This window comes from Myotis myotis, unplaced genomic scaffold (genome assembly GCF_014108235.1).
Source record: "Myotis myotis isolate mMyoMyo1 unplaced genomic scaffold, mMyoMyo1.p scaffold_m19_p_31, whole genome shotgun sequence".
Classification (NCBI taxonomy): domain Eukaryota; kingdom Metazoa; phylum Chordata; class Mammalia; order Chiroptera; family Vespertilionidae; genus Myotis; species Myotis myotis.
Genome location: NW_023416337.1, coordinates 2,816,745 through 2,837,896, shown reverse-complemented (window position 1 = coordinate 2,837,896; position 21,152 = coordinate 2,816,745). Strand labels below are relative to the sequence as shown.

General features: G+C 57.8%; 1 protein-coding gene across 1 annotated transcript; it reads left to right on the top strand.

Moving 5' to 3' along the window:
- The first annotated feature begins 3,099 nt into the window (after positions 1–3,099).
- SUSD3 (sushi domain containing 3) lies at positions 3,100–20,172 on the top strand. Its single transcript, XM_036302422.1, has 5 exons — positions 3,100–3,226; positions 12,538–12,726; positions 13,798–13,945; positions 15,865–16,014; positions 19,632–20,172. The coding sequence occupies exons 1-5, from the start codon at positions 3,139–3,141 to the stop codon at positions 19,885–19,887; spliced, it is 831 nt and encodes a 276-aa protein (XP_036158315.1). The 5' UTR covers positions 3,100–3,138; the 3' UTR covers positions 19,888–20,172.
- The last annotated feature ends 980 nt before the right edge of the window (positions 20,173–21,152 follow it).

Below are 21,152 nucleotides of genomic sequence, written 5' to 3'. Positions count from 1 at the left end.
CTTTTAATTTTTATTTATTTTTTTTAAATTGATTTCAGAGAGGAAGGGAGAGAGAGAGAGAGAAGCATCCATGATGAGAGAGAATCATCGATCGGCCGCCTCCTGCACGCCCCGCACTGGGCCTGAGCCCCCAACATGAGCCCCCAACCCGGGCAGGTGCCCTTGACAGGCCAACGCTCCGGGGGAAATTCTTCTCTCCCCAAATGCCTCGCTCTTTGGAGCTACAAGCTCAGATTACTTTTATTTTCAAAATGCTTTTAATTTTAAAAGCGTAAAAGAAAAAGAGGCAAAGCCCATGAGGTCACCTGCTCATGTGACTCTTATCTTGCAATGGAACTTCTTGGACTTGGAGTTGAAGTAAAGTTGAAGAATATTTTTTTAGAGAAAAACAAGAGGCATTTTACAATTCTAGTTATGCCTGAACTTGAGGGAAACACACCAATAACCACCTCCCCTACCAGGCTGATGCCCGGGCTCCCTCAGGCCACCAGTGCTGTGGGTGCTGTGCCAGAGGCTGGGGCTGAGGCAGGCAATGCCTCAGCTAAACTGGTGGGAAGAGGAGACCGCCAGACTAGACCCTAACCATCCCCCCGATATCTCTGGCAGCACGTGGAAGCCCCTTTTACAGAGCACAACACTGAGGCCCAGGACTTTCAGACTCCTCCCCCTGCACCAGCCTCCTTGGCTCCTTACCCCAGACTGTGTGCTCCCAGCTGCAAACCTAGATGGGGGAGTAAGTAAGTAATGGGGTGGGAGCTGGACCCCCAAATGCAGAGGTCAAGGCTGTAGTCAGTCCCTCGGCATCTGTGCGGGGCTCTCCTTGCCTCCCTGCCAGCTGCCCACATGTTGTCTCCACCAAGGAAGCCGTATGTGCTCTCCAACTCGCAGACATGGCACAGGCTTTAAGGTCAGAGCGTGCCTGTGCTGGGCAGGCATCAGGGAAGGCTCCCTGAGGAGGTGGCTGAGCCCGAGGGCGAGGAGACACCAGCCCAGCACCACCCAGGCACTCCTCCAGGTCTGGGCTGGGACGCAGAGGGCCTGGGGAGCTGGGAGAGCCCGGAGCAGGTGGCAGGTGCCCAAGTGCCAGCGCTGTGCCATCTTGGAGCGGGTCACCGCCTCCCTTGCCTCAGGAGGCAACAGAACCTTCTCTGTCCCTCAGATGAGAACGTTAAGGCCCGGCACGGGGAGGCCTGTCAGGTGGGGAGAGGTGTGTACAGGGCCCAGCTGGTCTATTGTCTGTGACGGGCTAGAACCTGGCCTAGTTTCTCTCCCTGTGCCGTCGGCGTTGCTGGCACCCTCCAGGAGGCCCTGGGAAGGTGCATGGGGCAGCCAGGCAAGGCCCATCCTGGCCGGGCTTCCACCTCCAGAACCAGCCCCAGGGCCCCCCTCTGCGCCCCGCGACGGCCTCGACAGCAGGTGGGTCCTGAGGTGTGGCAACACGCATGGCTTCCTTGGCACAGGAAGGAGGTCTCGGGCCACCCAGCTCCCAGCTGGTACAGGCAGAAGCTGGCCCACATGCTTGAACACCAGAACGTGTAGCTAAGCCACAGATGGCCGAGAAACCATGTCTGTTATGGACTGAACTGTGCTTAAGTCTTAACCCCCATCCCTCAGAACACGCCCTCTTTAGAGACAGATGCAGCCAAGTTGTTAGGGGCCCTAACCCAGCAGCACTGGTGTCCTGTGCAAAGGGGGAGTGTGGACAGATACGCACCTGGGACAAAGCAGCCATGTGAAGCCGCAGTGCTGCTGCCACAGCCGAGGAACCACTGGAAGCTAGAAGGGCCTGGGACAGACCCTTCCGAGTGTGGCCTCCGGAACCCCCGGACAATACGTTCTGCGGTGCTCAGGCACCCAGCCTGCGGCACTCGCTACAGCAGCCCCAGGAGGCACGTCCACCTCCTGGCCAGGCTTGGATTCAGCATGTGGGCTCCTGGAGGCCTGGGCCAGAGTGTGGCGCTGTGGGCGGCTCCCGGGCAGCTCCCACCAGCTCCAGCCTGCAATTCCAGGGCCACCGAGCTTCTCCCCAGCCTGTCCCCTGCCTACAGACAGCTGCCCTCCGCACAGCCCTGTGCACAGGGCTCAGACCCAGTGAGGTCACAAGGCCCCAGAGGTCGGCTCCGGCCATTCAGCAGGGAATTCTGGGGTTCCAGGTCCCCAAGTTTGGTCTGGGGTGGGGGGTTAAGAGGCCACTGGGGGCCCTGTAGACTCACCTGGCCTCCCGATGTGGCAGACGGGGCTTGGTTTCCCGTGGAGGAGCTGAGGAACGTCCTCCGGTGTGGCCCGCACGTCCGCAGTGGGAATGGGAGACAGGGGAAACCAACCTGACTCGCTGTCATACTGAACCTCAGCTTCCGCCGGGCTCGGAGAGCGAGGCGCCTGCTCCGCACTGCGGGATCCCAGGGAACACTCACCTATAGCCGCCACTGGCCAGGCCTCCAGAGCCAGTCCCGTCCACGGACCCCCTTCCCACACCTCCTGTGCCAGCCACACTAGCGGGTCCCTCAAGCTTCCAACGTGCGCAGACATCGGGGCCTTTGTTAGGGCTGCAGGACCGCCTAAGCCACTCGGCCCCGCATGGCTCCCGCTCAAAAGCCGGCCTGAGCCCAGTCTGGCTCCAGCTCCGGCTGTGGTCTGAGCCCCCCACCCTCCGTGGTGTCCTGGGCTGGGCTGGGCGGGGATGGGGACTGGGCAGGCCTCTTCAGAGGGACCAGGGCAGAATGGGCGGAGTCAGGAGAGTGCGGGTCCGCGGGTGTGTGCGCTGGGCGCGCTGCGCCAGACCCCAGGGTCCGAATCCTGCCCCGCAACCCAGGCGTCCCCGAGTGAGGCGCACAGTGCCTGCCCTGCCTCCGAGGGCCCGGCCCACAGTGACACAGTGGGGTCCCCCTGACATCTGGCCTAGGGAGGCCCGCTCCATCGGAGAGGCGGGGGAGAGGGCACCACCTGCGCCAGGCCCTGGAGCGAGACTTCCTGCTCCTGGGCTTCGCCCCACTTGGGCGTTGGGCTCCCTTGGGGCTGGCCCCGCCCCCGGGCCCACGGGGAAGGGGCGGGACTCTGAGAGGCGTGGCCGGGTGCCCCGCCCCGTCCCGCGGCCGAGTCGGGGCAGTCGGGCGGGCGGACCGCCGGGAGCGCGCAGGGATGCGTCAGGCGTCCGAGACCCTCCGTGGCAGGGCGAGGCCTAGGGGCCACTCGGGGGACGCCACGACCGCCCCCGGGAACAGTACAGGTGAGGCCAGGACCGCGGGGCGCGATCCGGTCTCTGCGCCCTTTTCCCAGACGGGGGGTACCGCACACCCCGGGAGGCGGGGGTTCATCTACCTCCTGGGAGACACCGCACAGCTGGCGGGGGCGGGTGGCGGTGTGCACTGCCTAGGGGGGCGCACTGCCTAGGGGGGCGCGCTGCCTAAGGGAGGCGCACTGTCGGAGAGGGCGCACTGCCTAGGGGGCGCCCTGCCTAAGGGGGGCGCACTGCCTAGGGGGCGCACTGCCTAGGGGGGCGCACTGCCTAGGGGGCGCACTGCCTAGGGGGGCGCACTGCCTAAGGGGGCGCACTGCCTAGGGGGCGCACTGCCAGAGAGAGCGCACAGGGGACCCACAGCGCGCGCGGGTGGGGGACCATGATGGGAGGAGGCACAGAGAGGGAGACCAGCTGAGGGCGCACTTCCCCAACCCTCTCCATCCCGCGGGCGTCCCTGGGGACCGAAGGCTGGCGATGGAGGCCAGACTCCTAGGTGGCCAGGTGCGCGCCCTTTCCTGTGGGTCGTGGGCGCCCCGGCCGGTGCTGGGGAAGTCAGCAGACGTGAGGAGATCGGAACTGGCCTCGCCTTGCGGGGATGTGCCCTGGTTCCTGTCTAGCTCCCAGCCCCCCTTCACTGTGGGGAACCCGAGCCTGGGGGGAGCGACAGCGGGGGGGGGTCCAGCAGATGCCCACTGGCCTTGACGCTCAGGGTATCCTTAAGGGCTGGAGGGCTGGCTTGGTGTTTGGTTTCGAGAATAATCTGAAGAGGGTTCACCTTCGTGCCGTGGTTCCGGGGTAGGAAGGCATCTGAAGCGCCAATGCCGACTTTGTCCCATGAACGCACCTGAAATCTAACGCTTTTAGGAACAGAATCAAGCCCGGACCATGAGCCCTGGATGCCCCAGAGCAGTGGTTCTCAGCCTGGCTGCACATTAGAATCACCTGGGAATCTTTTTAAAGTCCTGATTTCTGGGCCTCATCCTCTGGAAATTGTTTCTCTGTTATGGGGTGGGGCCACAACATGAGTAACAAAGAATTTCCAGAGGATGAGACCCAGAAATCAGGATTTTAAAAAGATTCCCAGGTGATTCTAATGTGCAGCCAGGCTAAGAACCACTGCCCCAGAGGCTCACTGTAGACATTGAGGAGTCTTGGCACCTGTGCCGTGCCCGGCAGGATAGGGCCAGGCGGAAGCTGGCCCAGGTCAGCCTGGGTGCAGCTGGTCCCACTTACAACAACGACACCTGCCATCAGGAGGCGGCGGGTGGAGGGGTTCCTCTCAGATGGGGAAACTGAGGCCCAGGGAGTTGAGTCACCAATAGGAGCTAAGACCTGCCCTGGCCTGGTGGGTGGCTTTATTTTGTTTGGCTGTTTGACATCCCAGGGCAGCTTGATGCCCAGTCCTGACCTGGGTGCTTCGCCGGGTGTGGGAGGGACACTGTGTATGCTAGCGTGCTGGGAGGAGGGTGTGGACAGAACGGCAGGGACTTGCCCAAGGTCAGCCAGGACAGGGAGAGGGGCCTTCCAAGGTTTGCACACAAAAGGCTGTTTGCAGAGGACTCTCCTGGGGGAGAGAGGCACGGAGTCCGGCCCTGCCCTCTGGCCGCCAGCCCAGCCCCAGCCCTGCTTCTGGCCTGCTGCAGCGCAGCTTCCTGCCCATGGAAGCCCTGGGTCCCAACCCATAACCCTCCCTGAAACTGGAGGTTGGAAGCCCCCTTTTACTTGGGGTGCGTCTCAGCCTCTGTGCCTCAGTTTCCGGGTGTGCTAAGTGGTGGACACTATCCACCTGCCCCCAGGCTGTTCTGCTCTGGGGTAACACCGTCCTTCCCACCGCACCCCTCCCCTGCCCTGTGCGCCCGGGCTCTTGGGCTGTGAAATGGGCACCCTTCTCTCTGTGGGGCTGTGAAGGGAGGGGTCTTTGGAGATAGTTTGGCACTGTCTAAAACACAGCAATGGGTTGTGTTTTTCCTGCAATCTGTAAAATGGGTGCATTACTCTGCTCTTCCTGAAAGTCCAACCAGATGGATTCAGTGTCCTGGGGCCTGTGTCCTTCCCTCGTCCCCCTCTGAGGCTGGTGAGGGGTGGTGGGGTGGGGGAACCTGGCTCAGAGCTGGGCTTTAAATGTTTGTTAACTGGCTGACTGGGCGCCCAGCCCTTGTAGAGACCAGCCTCCCACTGCCCACAGGCCCAGGCCTGCTCCCCGAGGCTCCAGCACTCCCTGCACCTGGAGGGCCGGGGTGGGGGGGGAGGGGTAGGACCCAGAAAGGAGGCAGCCGCAGGATGCGGGATGGTGAGGGTCGCTCTGGGTTCCCCTTGGCTTCCCTCTACAGAGGACATACAGATGGCAATAGACATATGAGAAGTAACATCACTGATCATCAGAGATGCAAATTAAAACCACAATGAGAGATCACCTCACACCTGCCAGAATGGCTACCATCAATAAATCAATAAACAAGTGTTGGCGAGGATGTGGAGAAAAGGGAACCATTGTGTATTGTTGGTGGGATGGTAAATTGGTGCAGCCATTATGGAAAATAGGATATTCCTCAAAACTAAAAATGGATATACCATACAACCCAGCAATTCTATTCTGGGTATTTATCTAAAGAAAATAAAAACACTAATTCAAAAAGCTATTTGCACCTCTATGTTCATTGCAGCATTATTTATGATGGCCAAGTTATAGAAGCAACCTAGGGTGTCATTGATAGATGAATGGATAAAGAAGAGGTGGTACATATATACAATGGAATATTTTATAGCAATAAAAAAATTGAAATCTTGTCATTTGCAACAACATGGGTGGATCAGAGGGTATTATGCTAAATGAAATAAGTCAGAAAGACAAATACCATGTGAAAACTTCTATGTGGAATCTAAAAACCACACAAAAACAGACGGAAGGGGGGGAGGGGACTGAAGTCAATCATATTGTGATGAGTTTGCACAGTGACGTGATTACCAGAATTAGTGGGGTGATCAATTGTAAGGTATCAAAATGCTAAATCACCATGCTATCATCTGGAACGAATATAACCAATATAAGGGTGTACTAACTATACTGAAATAAATACACTTTTTTAAATGTACACCAAAGGGGGGGAAAGGTACTTAGTTACGGAAAAATAGAGAAGTCACAGCGCTAAATGGAGGACTGGGAAGTGTTGCTTGCCTGGCGATCCTGGGGAAGGGCCACGTGGCCCGCCTGTGGCCGCCCTGCCCATCTACCCTGCCCCAAAGCCCACGTCCACCTTCTGGCCGGAAGGAAAGCGCGTGTCCAAGCCCACAGATCCTGGGAAGGGAGGAGCGTGCCCTGAGTTAGGTCTCGCCCGCCCGCCCACGCACCGCGCATGCCCTCGCCGCTTTGGCCTTTTGGAGACACTGTGGTCAACTAAGAGCCCAGACACTGGGCTCCGCCGTAGCCATTGCACCTCTCAGCGCCGGGGCCATGGCCAGCGAGTGTCCGTGGGGGGGTCCTGGACATGTGTAGAGGGGGCCCCCTGCCCCTAAGCCAGCACCTGGTGGGCTATTTGTCTTTCTAATCTTAACCAAGCTAAGAGGCCAAAAACTGTATTTTAGGTTTCAAATTTGCATTTCTTTGACATATATATTTCCCCTGAGTTTTGTAATAACTTTATGGAGGTATAAATTACATACCATATGATTCACCCATTTAAATTGTACAGTTAATGTGTACCACTCACTGGCTTTTAGAATATGCACAATTTTAGGACATTGTCATCACCCCAGAGAGACTCACATCCCTTAGCACAGTCAGCCCCCCCCCCAACCCCCGCAACTGCTAATCTACTTCCTGCCTGTGGATTTGCCTTTTCTGGGCATTTCACAGAAACGGATCGTACAATTTTGTACTGACTTCATGCGCTGATCACAATGTTTTGAAGGTTCCTCCACATTGTAGCATGTCAGTGCTTCATCCCTTTTTATGGTCAAATAATATTCCATTGTGTGGATGGACCTATTTTAGTTGGTGGACATTTGGGTTATTTCTCCTCTTGGCTACTGGCAACGATGCTGCTGTGAGCTTTGTATACAGGTGTGTGTGTGTGTGTGTGTGTGTGTGTGTGTGTGTGTGTGTGTGTGTGAACGTGTGTTTCTTCTGCTTCTGTTTCTAGGAGGGCGTCACTGTGACCTGTGATGATGCTCCATGTAACTGCTGGAGAGATTGTCCAAGCAGCCCCCATCCCGCCCTTTGCGGCCCCGCCCTTTGCGGCCCCGCCCTTTGCGGCCCCGCTCCTGCTCTGGGCTCCGCCTGTCCCTGGTTCACCTGTCTTCTGTGTGCAGACGACGACGACAGGGCTCCCTGGGGCTTCGGTTTGCGTTTCTCTGAAGCTAACGATGTTGAGCATCTTTTTATGTGGGTGCTGGCAGTCATCAGGAAACCTTTAGAGAAATGTCTTTTCAGAGCTTTGGCCATTTTAAAATTGGGCTGTTTGTGTTTTTATAATTCGGTTGTAATGATTTATACATTCCAGAGACAAGTCCTTTATCAGATACGTGATTTGCAAATATTTTGTCTCACTTTGTAAACCTTTTCATTTTCTTGGTCGTGTCTTTTGAAGTACAAACAGTTTTAACTTTGCTGAAGTCCAGTTTATTTTTTCTTTTGTTATTTGGCTATTGTTATCATATCTAAGAAACCATTGCCTAATCCCAGGTCAAGAAGACTGATCCCTATGCTTTCGTCTAAGAGTGTTAACGTTTTGGCCTTTATATTTATGTCTTTGATTCACTTTCAGTTGATTTCTGTACAGATGTGGGGACAGGCCCCGCATTATTCTTCTGTGTGTGGGTGTCGTCCCAGCACGATTGTTGGAGACCGACCCCTCCATGGCATCGTCTTGGCACCCCTGTCAGAGGCGAGGGCCTGCAGGTGCGTGGTCCCACCGCCATGTGTCCCTACACACCCCTGCCTCCGTCCCCATAGCTGTGTGGTGAGTTCTGAAATAGGGAAGTGTGAGTCTTCCAACTTGGTTCTTTTTCGGTCTGGTTTTGTTTGGCTATTCTGAGGCTCTGCGTTTCCTTGTGAATTTTAGGAGCAGCTTGTCAATTTCTGCAGAGGCAGCCGTGGGGCCTCTGCTCGGGGCGTGGACTCCGTCCGCATCTGCCCTCTTCACTGCGAAGGCTTCCGACCCCCAGCACGTGGCAGTTCCCATTTATTTAGCTCTTTAATTTCCTTAACAATGTTTTGTAGTTTTCAGAGTTTACGTTTTGTGCTGCTTTTCTTAAATTTATTTCTAAAAATATAAGTAATATATTTTTCTTGATGCTCTTGTAAATGGAATTGTCTTCTTAATTTCATTTTCAGCGTGTTCCTGGCCACTGCACTGAGATGCCTTGGGTTTCATATATTGATCTTGTATCCTGCCACCTTGCTGGACGTATTTATTAGTTCCCATAGGTTTTTAGCAGACTCCTGGGGATTTTTCTGGACACAAGACCATGTTATCTAATAGAGAAGTTTTGCTTCTTTCTTTCTGATTTGGATGCTATTCATTTAATTTTCTTAACTAAGTTTCCTACACCACTGCTTGGGGGCTCTTTGTCTTTTTTTTTTTTCTAACTTAACCTTTTTTGTAGCTGTGATTATTTTTTATCCTCACCTGAAGATATGCTTATTGTTTTAGAGCGAGAGGGATGAGGAGAGAGGGAGAAACATCGATGTGAGAGAGAAACATCCATCAGTTGCCTCCTGTGAGTGACCGACTGAGGATCGAGCCTGCGGCCTAGGCATGTGCCCTGACCGGGAGCGAACCCGCAGCCTTGTGGTGCGCGGGGTGAGCTCCCCCCCAGGGAGCGTGGCCAGGCTGTTGGACTGTTGTTGCGTCTTATTTGTGTACATGCTGTTTATGTCCCAAGGCCGCCCCTCTGGGGTGGGCTGCATGCCCCGCGTCTGCCCTTGCTGTGCTGTAGGAACCTGAGGTGCCGCACCGCCAGGCGCTGCTCCCTCTGTCTGGGCATCGGGCATGCCCGCCCCCTGCGCTTGGCCTTTCCGTGGGAAAGTGGGGAGAGCGCTGCTCCCGGGCCACGGGAGGCTGGGCGTGCGGCTGTGCGTGCATGCGGCGGGCCTCGTGCCGCTGGTGTGTGAGCCCACAGGCAGAGGCGTGCTGCCCCACCTTCTGCTGGTGACTCGGCCTATCATCCAGCTTTGCCGTGCCTCAGTTTCCCCTCTTCCTCAGAGGGCTGCAACCCAGCAAACACCCATTAGGTACCTGGTGCTGTTTGTGCGGATCCAGAAGGCAGCCCCCAGCTCACAGTGCGCCGGCTCCTGGTGGGGCAGAGGCAGGGTGGGCTCAGGCAGCTGGCCAAGCACGGCCACGCCCGGCCTCCTTGTCACCGCAGTGAGGGGCGTGGGCAGCCCGGCCTCCCTGAGCCCCGGGCATGTGAGCTGGTGGCGTGTGTGGTCCCCACACCTGTGTGAAAGGGGGCTTTGTTTCACAGTGGAGCCTCCATGGCCGCTGCCAGGTGGGCCTGATTTTGGGGGCTCTCCGGCCCAGTACAGATGGCCAGTGTGGACTATATCCAGAAAGCAAGTTTGCTGATAGGTTGGTAGCGGGTTGAGAAGGAGTCCAATTAAATTCTAAGGTTTGGGGCCAAAACCAGTAAAAAAGAGAGGGTTTGGTAACTAACCTCAAAGTGAGCATGGGGGCGGCCTGGGAGGGAGCACAAGGGTGTGGCTGGGTGGGCAGGCGAGCGGGCAGCAGGGGCTGTGCCTGGTGTGCAGGGTGGCCCGGCCGCACATCCCCAGGACAGGTCGCCGGAGTAACGGGCTTGGCCTGGAGGAGCTGGCGTCTGTCCCGCCCCCTTGCTCAGGCCTCGGCCACGGGGCCCCCGCAGACGCCTCCCGGTTAGTGTGTCCACGGCAGCCCCCGGTTCTCTGAGATGAGCCACTCTACCTTTCTGCCCAAGTCGGGGAGCCAGTGCTCAAAGTCAGAACATTCTGGAAAAGCAGAAGGAAGAGCCTCTTGCACGCAGGCGGGGAGGCATGTGGGGCGCCCACTGAGCTTCACTCCATGCGGGACACAGCCCTCCGCCCTCCGCCGGCACATGCAGCTATTTCAATGTTATTATTTTATAAAGAACTAGAGGCCTGGCGCACGAATTCGTGCGCGGGTACGGTCCCCAGGCCTGGCCTGTGTTCAGGGCCATCTTCCCCGGCTGCCCACAGCTGGCCCCGCCCCCCGCTGCCACCCACCCCCGGTTCCCCGTTCACCATTAGGCTATCGGAGCCTGCCGTCTGTGGGGAGGAACCAAGAGGTCGGCCGTTCTGCCCACTCCTTGGCCCTGCCCTCCACTCCAGCTCCCCGTTTGTCATTGGGCGATCAGAGCCTGCTGTCCAGGGAAAAGGACCAAGAGGTGGTTAGTGCACCTCATAGCGACTGGCCATCCAAGGCTTGCCTGCGCCTCGGGCCGGCCATTGGCGGCTGGGGGCCTGAGGGGACTGCGGGACTCTGGAGACAGGTGCGTGGAGCCTTGCCGCACGCCTGCCACCCTGGTGGTGATGAAGGGACTGGGCACCACCATCTTGTGGCTGTGGGCACCGCCATCTTTAAGGGCATGACAGTCAATTAGCATATTCCCTCCTTATTGGCTGTGGGTGCCACCATCTTTGTGACGGTGTGATAGTCAATTAGCATATTGCCCTTTTATTGTATAGGATGCCATGATTGCCTCTCTGTCCTTCTGTAAGGATGGCCTTGCTGAGATCACCAGATGTACCTCTCCTTGCGGCACCGTCCCCACAGCTGGAGACGGGGTGACTTCACTGCTCACTGCTGTGAGGCGAACCTCCTGGTGCAGAGGTCCTGGCAGCGGACTCATAATATTTCCATTGGCGACGTCCTCAGCTGCATATACGGCATAAGGCTCTCAATGCATTTGCCAGAACTCCGTCCGGGGGTGGATCTGCACCCATGAGCAAGGTCCAGAGGAGTGCCCAGGCCCTTGGCCTTTCTCCTTCTGCCTTTCTGCCGAGTTGAGGGCAAAAGATGAGCGCTCGTTTGAAGCGTTTCCTCGGTTCCTGTAGCGAGCGTTTCTGGTGCATGCTGGCCAGTTATCTCTCTCTGAAGCTCGCCCACGCGTCAGGCACTTCTTTATTTGGACGTTCGGCTTTCATGGTGTGAGATCTCTATGAATAAGGGCGTTGAACCTTTGTCCTATATCCTCCAAAGATCTTTTCCTGATTTTTAAACCCGAGTTTATGTTTGTTTTTCAATTATTAGGGAGTAACAAAAGCTTTTGCTCTCATGCAGGGCCCCCCCCTGCGCCCCCCGCCCCCAGCCTGCCTCTGGAACTTGTGCTGTGACTCCCAGGTGCCCGGCTGTCTGTCGCAAGGTCGTGTCTACTCAGAGCGGGAAGGAGCCCAGGTCCACTCCCCAAGCTGTTTCCAGGAAGAAAGGCTTAGGCGCCATTGCCAACATGCACTATTTGGTTAATTACACTTTTATTTCTTTGCAGTTGGCTACACTTCTCTGGTTGGGTTCCTGTCAAGGTCATCTTGTTTACAGCTGGTCTGCAACATATTGTGCTACATTTTAACGCGTAGCAAGAATAGCATTTAGTGAGGAACGCCCAGACCCTGGGACCTTGGCCTGTTACTTGGGTGATCCCTGTATTGTTGCTTTCATTGTCTTCTGATGCTGTTTTTTTTTTTTCTTTTTTCTGTGTGCCAAGCTTTGCACATGCGTTTTATTTTTTAATTTTTCCCTATAACTATAAAATCTACCTTTTTTCATTCGTAGGTGTGCATTACATCTCTTTTTAAAGAACCCCCTGCTCAGAATTTTTCTTTAACATCGGATTGTCTCCTTTAAAAAAAATGTTTTACCCATCCCCCACTCCCCCCGACATGGCCACCACCAGCCTGCTGTCTGTATGTTAAGGTCTGTTTCTGGTTTTAGTTTATTAACTTGTTTTATTATTTAAATTCCACATATAAGTGAAATCACATGGTATTTATCTTTCTCTATCTGCCATATCACTTAGCATAATCCGCTCTAGATCCATCCGCATTGTTGCAAGTGGCAAGATTTTATTGTTTCTATTGCTGAGCGATATCCCAGCGTGGTCTTTTCCCAGCACTGGGCCCTCAGGACACGGAGAGTTTGCCTCAGGTCAGTCGGTGCCCAGCCCCTGGCTCTGCCTGCCACTCCTGTCCGGGGCCTGGATGGCCCAGGGTTCACATGGCCGTCGGGCAGCCATGCCCGTCCCAGCCTAGGCTCCTGCAGAGCCCCTGCCTCCGGAATGGGGGCTCATGCTGTCACCTCTCTCCCTAGGCACGTGCACCCAAGTGCGGCCGCCCCAGAGGGGTACTCTCCAAGTGCTTCGCGGTGATGGGGCCTCTGTGGGGACTGTCATCGTGTTCCACTGCCCCTCAGGACACCAGATGGTGGGGTCTGGCCTCCTCGCCTGCACCTGGAAGGGGAGCGTCGCTGAGTGGTCTTCGGGGACCCCTGTGTGCAAAGGTGAGGCCCACTTCCCTCAGCTGCCCCCAGATCCGCGGGCGCCCTGGGAGGGGCCTGGTGCTGTCATGTGGACAGCATGGTGTCCACAGAGAAGGTGCCATGGATGCCAGTCCCGGCTGGGCCTCTGTGTAGGCTCCTGCTCCCGGTGCTGGTGACCCTGGTGGCTTCACGTCCATAGTGTGGATTCAAGTCCCAGGAGCTGCTCCAGACCCTAGGCCTGCCACTGACATGGCCACCACTTCCCAGCGGTTACCTTGCTGTCTGAGCTAGCGCTTACTGTTCTGCATTTGTTCATTGATTCAGGCTCTAAGCATGCATGTGGCAAGCCCTGATAGAAGACTCCATGTGCCAAGAATTCTAGGACCGGGACACGGAGGGCCAGGATGCGTCTGGCCCTGGAGCCCGTTGGGGAGAGGTTTTCTATTTGTATTTGTAGTGCAGGGTGTTGAAGGGTAATACCCAGCACAGCCGTTTTCAAAGGGAGGCCCATGTATTGTGTGATGAAAAGGGCTCAGTAGTCAGGACAGTTTGGAAAAGGCCATGTTAACTTAAAGGCTGCAGGACTTCTCAGAGCCTTTAAAATGCTCCCGTGTTGAGTGAATCTCGAGAAGGAGGGTATCTGCTAGGATTAGATTCCTAGAGATACACAACCCAAGACAACAGGGGTTAGCCACCAGGGGCTATGGGAGATTTCTCTTGCCATGGCCCTCAGGTTGGGAGTCCTCGGCTCACATGGTGCCCCACAGTGGGGACCCTTCCTGTTGTGGCTCTGTTGGGTTTGGCCTTGAGCCCAGCCTGCAGTGGGTGAGAGCCAGAAGGGCCTCCCTGGCACCATCAGAGCTTCTCCCGTGTGCCCCCACGAACTCACACACACTCCAAAACCCTGCTCCAACACCCCTTCTTGCGAGGCAGTCTTCCCTGTTAGCCTCACCCCTACAAGGGTTTGCACAGACCTTCGCCTTAGCAGCCAGCTGCCCTGCCTCCCGATGGCATGGGCTCCTGGGGGCAGGGGGAGCGCCACTGCTGGGCCTCGGCGGGCCGTGCCCGGAGCTGGTCTCGTCTCTCTTGCAGCTGTGACGCCCCATGAGACCTTTGGCTTCAGGGTGGCTGTGATCGCCTCCATCGTCAGCTGCGCCATCATCCTGCTCATGTCCATGGCCTTCCTCACCTGCTGCCTCTTGAAGTGCGTGAAGAGGACCGAGCAGCGGCGCTTCGACAGGCATGGTGGCCCCAGCGTCCTCGTGGGAGGGGGGCCTGTGGCCTTGAGCCCTGACCACTCCCTGGAGCCAGGAGCCGGCCCGGCACTGCCCCAGGGTGCCAGCACTCATGCCCATCTGGGCCTCCTAAGGGTGCCCAGGGGCATGAGGAGCAGGGTCACCCTACCAACAGCTGCCCTCACAGCCCACGACGGCTGCAGACACGGTCGGTCAGGGTCTGCACTGCGGTTGGGACGTGGCATCGTGGTCATGAGCGTCATGGCCCTGGCGGGCGTGTGGGCTGCGGGGACAGGGGCTGGCTCGTCCTGCAGTGCGTGCAGCCGCGAGCAGTGCGTGCTCCGCCATGGGGCCTGAGGGCTGAGGGCTGAGGCCTGTGGTATCTGCAGCTCCAGGCGGACTCTGCTCACTGTGCTTCACTGTAATTTGTCCTTTTTCGGAGCCCAGTGGAACCTTGGTTCTCGGAAGGCTGTTCAAGAAGCGATTTGTTTGTAAACTGAATCATTTTTCCCATTAAAGTAATGTACAGTGAATTAATCTATTCCAGACCCCCAATGATTCGTCTTAGCCTTCCTCAGTTGTCTGTGATCATTGTTTCTTTCACGTCCTTAGCTACATCAGCTTTTTTGGTGGCCGCTTTATGTTTTAAAATTCTGCCAAAACCGGTGTGGCTCAGTGGATAGAGCATCAGCCTGCAGACTGAAGGGTCCCAGATTCGATTCCGGTCAAGGGCATGTACCTTGGTTGCCGGCACATCCCCAGTAGGAGGTGTGCAGGAGGCAGCTGATCGATGTTTCTCTCTCATCGATGTTTCTTACTCTCTATCTCTCTCCCTTCCTCTCTGTAAAAAATCAATAAAATATATTTTTTAAAAAATTGTGCTAATCATCGATTTCACCATGACATACTCAGTAACCAGATCAGACATGCAAACACCTCTGTCCTACTTTGCAGTTATTTTTTTTTTAAGCTCTAGTGTTTTTCTCACAACTTTCCTTTTCACTTTGCTGCTGTCACTAACCTTAGGACCCATGGTACATATTTAATAATAATAAGTAGCAACAAAAGGAGAAAAACATGGAAATATTCACAGCACAATTTCCTGAGATGTTAATAATGCGAGGGTTAGCAGTAAACTGACTCATACTTGAGTATTTTCTTCGTCACTTGAGAGTCACATGATTGGTCATACAGGTATCAGCATGAAAGGGTTGTCAGGTCGAGAACTGAAGTTTTGTTTGACAACAGAGATTTTTTAAAATATATTTTTTAATTGATTTCAGAGAGGAAGGGAGAGGGAGAGAGAGATCGAAACATCAATGATGAGAGAGAATCATCAATCGGCTGTCTCCTGCACGCCCCCTACTGGGGATCGAGCCCTCAACCCAGACATATGCCTTGACCAGAATTGAACCCAGGACCTTCAGTCCGCAGCCCGATGCTCCATCCACAGGCCGATGCTCCATCCACTGAGCCAAACCAGCTAGGGCGACAAATAAGATATTTTTCTGTGAACAACTGAGTAGAGAACCGAATTGTTTGAGGTGGGAGATATATGAGAACTGAGGTTTGACTGTAGTTTTTAACATGGTGGTAAAATGTTTATAACATAAAAGTTGCCATTTAACCGTCTTTATGAGTAGAATTCAGGGGCACTAGTTCCATTCACTACACTGTGTCACTGTCCTTGACGACTTGTCTCTAGAATGTCCCTCGCCTGCTTGGCAGGTAGAGTGGTCTGGCATGTTCCGATGGCCCATGACCACGTCCCTTACCCCCGCCACCCCCCCACACACCCCCCCCCACCCCCCGCCCAGAGCTGAGGAGGCCACAGGGCCTCCAGTGCTCCCAGTCCAGCTTGCAGAGGCTCAGGGTGGCGGCCTGGGCCCTCGCGCACTGACTGCCTTGCATCTCTTCCCTGCAGAGCTGCCCAGCTGTGGCTCCAGCTGCGAGGTGAAGACTTGGAGACGCTGCAGGCCACCTACCTGGGCCTCCCAGGCTTGAAGAACAGCAGCAGCAATGCGGGGCCCAGAGGCCAGCCTGGCCAGGAGTGTGACCACCACAGCTTCACCACGTGGGCACCGGCCTGGGCAGTGGGGCAGGGATAAGGGCGGGGCGGGGCCTGGGTTGATCAGGACAGGGCAGGAGAACCAGGAGCCCGCGGGTACTGGCTGCCCCCTCACGCTGTGCCGCTCACCTGGGCCTCACATCCTGGCCCAGAGACAGGCTATGGTCCTGGTGGCACCTGTGCTGAAGCCGCACCCTGGCTGCGGGGCCTCCCACCCCGTGGCTTTATCGTGAGAATCACCCTGACGGAGAAGGCAAAGCTCCTGAGCCTGAGTGTCCTGTTCGCCCAGCCCGCAGGCTGCGCTGTGTCCTGTGGACTCGCTCTGTCCTCCCCCCTCTCCCTCTGCCTCCCTTTCAGCGCGCGAGCGCACACACACACACACACACACACACTCGGGGTTCTCTCACACACCCTCTTCTGACTCCCAGAGTCTGGTCTGGCTGAAAGTGGTCACCCGCTCTGCACACCCTCTCAGGACCCACGTGGCACCAGCAGCCCTGCCTCTCGGCTTTTCGTCCTGGTGGCCAGCGGTCCCTGCAGAGCCCGAGCTCAGTCTGGCTGTCGGGGACTGGCCCTTGGGCTGCGCTGCGTTTCCGCGCAGGTGCCTGGCTGCTGGGGCAGGGCGGGCGCCCCCACACGTGCAGACGGCGCTCTTGGGGCCGAGGTGAGTCCCTGCCGGCTGATGAGACAGGGTCTGCAAGGGGCCTCTCCCCTGGCCTCAGCTCTCCCCGAGGCCTTACAAAGTGTGATTTCAGCTCTGTTGTTATTCTTTTTTTTTTTCTGCGAGGAATGAGGATGGGTTCTGCTTTTCCCTTTTCATTTATTTTGTTGTATCGCCGTGAACTCGAGGCTGTTCTTCTCTAAAGCTTTATTCTGGGGAAATGTCACAGATGCAGAGGCGGAGACAATGTGTGCAGCTGCTGTCCCTGCTGGTGTCCTCAGCACTCACTGTCCCCATCGTGCCCGGCCGTGGGCTCGGCGCTTCCCTGGGAGCCCCGCCCCGACTGCGCTGGGTGCCCCCTCGGACTCTGTTGCACTGGGTGGAGGCAGCCTCAGGACCAGGCCCGCCTCACAGAGCGGGACCCCGGGAGCCCCGGGCTGCTCCCGCTCCCGCCATGGCCGCCTCCCTGCACAGTGAGGTCCTGGCAGGGCTGAGGCACCAGGAGTGGGCAAGGCTGAGGGCGGGCGGGCACCGCTGTGGGTGCTGCTCTTGGTGCTGCTCTTGTCCCACTGCACAGATGAGAAAGCAGGTGCAGGATGGGCTGGCCTGGCTGCCCAGGGTTGCAGGAACTCTGGGCCTGCCCCGCAGAGGGCTTGGTCCCCTCTCCTGCCCCTGAGCCACAGACCTGGGCCTGCCTGCTGGTGGCCGCACCTGTGCTGCCTCTGCCCTCGGCCTGGGACGCAGCTGTGGTTACACGGCTAGGGGACCCCGATCTCCGCTCCGATGGTCAGTGTTCACGAGACCCCCTGACTGCTCAGGTTTGGGTAATTGTTGGTGCTTAGAGCTGTTTCTCTTTTTTGAGATGACATTTTGGGGTGATCCTAGAAATAGACTGTTTAGGCCAAAGAGTCTTAATATTTTTATTACCAAACTAGAGGCCCGGTGCACGAAATTCGTACACAGGTAGGGTCCCTAGGCCTGGCCGGTGATCAGGGCCTATCGGGGCCTTCCTTCATTCGCGCCGCCCCCTGGTGGTCAGCGCACGTCATAGTGAGTGAGGGGACACTTTGCATATGAGCCTTTTATAGAGAGATTCTTCAGGGACCCAGCACAGTTGAGTGGAGATGATTTCCCCTGGCGGACTGGCAGGGCCGCCTCGCGGGAGCCCCTCTGCGTGCCTTCGTATTTCTTCATCGACCATGAGGAAGGGCGTTTCCTCCGGCCCTTGCTTGCCGGCTGCGCCCCTGGGTGTGGTCATCTTCTTTTGCTTTGCTGACGGGCCTGCTGGTGTTTTCCCGTGTGTGCTGGGAGCTTTGTGCACCCGGTAGAAGTGAGCCTGACTCCAGAGTTGGCGTGAGTCCTTTCCTTTTCGTGTTGGTTAAGTTGGGGTGGTCCTGCTCATGCCTTTCCTTTCCATGAGTCAGATTCCTTTCAGGCCCCGCCCGTGCGGCCCCTCGGGGGTTCACCCTGACAGGTTGTCCTGGCTCAGCTGGGAAAGCCCAGCGGAGCCGGGCAGGCTGTCCCCACCCCCTCACCCCTGCCCCAGGCAGCATGCATCCTGGGCGGCCAGTGCTGCTGCGGGCTGCATGGGTCTCCCCGGGTGGGTGCTGTGGGGTCGGGGCCTGCCCACGACGCCTGTCCTCAGACCTGGGGCCTTGTTCTCTCTCCTCTGATGGCCAGCTCAGAGCCATGTGGGGAACTGTGTGACCACCTCCCCAGAGGGCGACTTGGGGGCCACTCAGAATCAGCTCTAGTCAGGGCAGCTCAGGCAGGAAGAAGGAGGCAAGGCTGAGGGTGCATGGGGGTCAAAGCCCCTCCCCGAGCTCTCCCACAGCCCCCAGGATCCTGCTCTCAGTCCAGCTCATGGGGACCAGAGAAGGCAGCGCCTGCCAGGACTGCACAGCCTGATGGAGGAAGCAAGGCCCCCCAGCCTGGGCCTCTGGGTCCCAGGCAGGGACCCTGACAGCAGCCCAGGGTCTGGCCATCCTAGCCAAGGCCCAGGTGCCCTGTTCTCACACTGATGGTGGTGATTGTCATCAGCAAGGCGAGGTTTGCCCTTGACCTGCTTTTACTTCATAAAGACGTCCCAGGACTCGGCATGGCCGGCACTGTTCTCAGCTCCTTCAGATCTTCCCACTTCTAACCTTAGGGGTAAGCACTGCTCTGATTCCATTTCAAGGAACTTGTCCAGACCATGCACAGCTGCTAAGCATGAAGCTGCTTTAACGCAGGCTTTCTGGCTCCAAAGTCCACGGATTTGCCCCCAAGCTGTCTTTCCTCTTCACTAATTCATTGATTCATTCACGTATCCATGAAACCAAGAGATAATTTCATAATTCCTACTACTTCCAAGGGCTTGTCTGAGAATTAGCTGTGGGTGGGAACAGAGAGCCAGGAAGGCTTCTCAGAGGAGGTGGCACATGATGTGAGCCTGGATTTCGGGGAAGGAGGGAGACAGCCCCTGCGGGAGGGAGCAGCCTGCAGAGGCTGGAGGTGGAGCAGAGGCCAGTTTTTCGGGGGAGAAAGAGGAGCCAGGTGACATCTCAGGCCAAGGTCTCAGGTCTGATCAGCCTGGGGACTGGTTGGTTTGTGGGTTGGGGAGTAGGGGCCACAAGGGAACAGAAGCTAGAGAAGGTAGTGACCTGGCCCCCAGACCCCGGCCTGGGGAGGCAGCCTGACCTGTGGTTTTCACTCTGAAAAAGGCCCTCCTGACACAGCCCGGAGCGGGGTCCCTGAGGCCTGGGTCTCTGCGCGGCTCACTCACAGCCGCGGGCCTGCGGCTCAAGGCAGGGCACTCATGGCAGGGCCTCTCCAGCGGGAGAAATGGGGCTCCCCAGCCTTGGGGTGCTGGTCGGCTCCAGGCCCACTGAAGGCCATGGCCGTGCCTGGGGCCCAGCAGGGGGCAGTGTTGGGCCCATGGAGTCCTGGCTCTTTCCGCAGCTCACACCTCCTCTCTCTGCAGAGGCCTCGGAGCGCTGGCTGGTGTGGCCGGCTGTGTGGACAAGGACCCCCGGGCCCCTGGAAGTGCCGCCTGCTCACCCTGGGCCCCGGTGACGGTGCACAGTGAACCTCGGGAAGGCCCCGCCTGCCCCCAGGCCCACCGCTGCAAGGCCCAGACAGCCCAGGCCCGAGCCGCCCTCCACACCGAGGCGACCAGGCCAACCCGTCAGCTGGCCACCTGTGTTTCGACGTGTGTCCAGCTCGAGGCGGGTCAGTGAAGTAAGCCTCTGGTTTCGGGATCCTCAGGCCTGGTGCTGAGCTGGGAGTGCCCTGTGCCTGCAGCAGCTGTGACAGCCGGGCTCCTGGGAATCGCCCTGAGGCGGGCAGAGCAGCGGCAGCCCCCAGCCAGGGACCTGAGCGGCTGGACATGAGGACATCTGCTCCGCACAGCCCAGAGGGAGTGGACAGCCCGTCCTGGCTCCCAGCGGCCAGGCTGCCTCCACAGGGAGTGCTCCTCCCAGGGTCTGCGTGGCTGCGGGGAGGGTGGGAAATAAACAAGTCTCAAACTGAAAATCGCAGAGGGGGAACCACTGCTCAGTTCAACCCCTGCAAACCACTCAGGGGAAGTGTCTAGAATCTAGATGCAGCCTTTCTCCCACCCCCCCCCCCCCCGCACCCCGCTGTGCCTCTGGGCAGCGCGCTCAGCAGGGCAGGTCTCAGGGCCTCTCCTGGGGAGCCCTCTCCACCCCCCCCTCCCCCATGTGGGGGCTCGTCAGTGGGAGGAAGGCGCTGGATTGTGAAGGCCGCTGGTGGCTCCGGGTGCTGCTGGGTGTCAGCAGTTCCTGGGCGGTGGCACCTCCAGTGCCAGGGCTCCTCACACAGGCGTGGGCTTTCACGGTGAGAGCTGCCAGGGCCCAGGAGTCCTGCTTGGTCACTGCTGGTCAACACAGAGGCAGATCCCACTTTTGAGGGGAGGGCGCACCGGCCAGGAGCTCTCTCAGGCCCGATGGAGCCATCGCAGTCCCTGACCCTCCCTGCCAGAGCAATCGGATACAGAGCCCCCCAGCCCTGCTCCCAAGGGGGCGGCTGGAGGGAGCCCCATCACAGAGCAGCGCAGGGTCCGTCCTGGGTCCCCCGCAGGCTCCGCTCTCCACATGTACCGGAGAGCCAGCAAGGCCCCTCAGCCACGTGCCAGGGGTCCTGCGGGCCGACAGAGGGGGCAGCCCCAGCTTCCTGGCCCTGCAGAGGGCAACGGGAAGGGGGTCGAGTGCCTCGTCCTCAACTCAGCGGGAGCAAGCCCCGCGGGCCTGTGCCCAGCCCTCAAGGGAGGAAGTGGCGGAACCTGGGGGCAGGAGGCCTGCCGTGGGGGCTGGGGAGGGCAAGGGGAGGCCGGTGTTTTGTCCCCGGTGCCTGACCCTGGGCCGCTGGTCAGAGGACAGGAGGAGTGGGGTGAAGTGGCAAAAAGAGGGAGGCCCCTTTCCCCTCCAGCTCCCAGGAGCTGAGAGAGAGGCCTCCAGATGCCCACGGGGGCTGCAGGGGCAGA

Coding starts and splice junctions, on each gene's coding strand:
- SUSD3 (XM_036302422.1), top strand. CDS start 3,139: ATGCGTCAGGCGTCCGAGACCCTCCGTGGCAGGGCGAGGCCTAGGGGC. Junction 12,727..13,797: donor GGGGACCCCTGTGTGCAAAG/GTGAGGCCCACT, acceptor TCTCTCTTGCAG/CTGTGACGCCCCATGAGACC. Junction 13,946..15,864: donor GAGCAGCGGCGCTTCGACAG/GCATGGTGGCCC, acceptor TCTTCCCTGCAG/AGCTGCCCAGCTGTGGCTCC.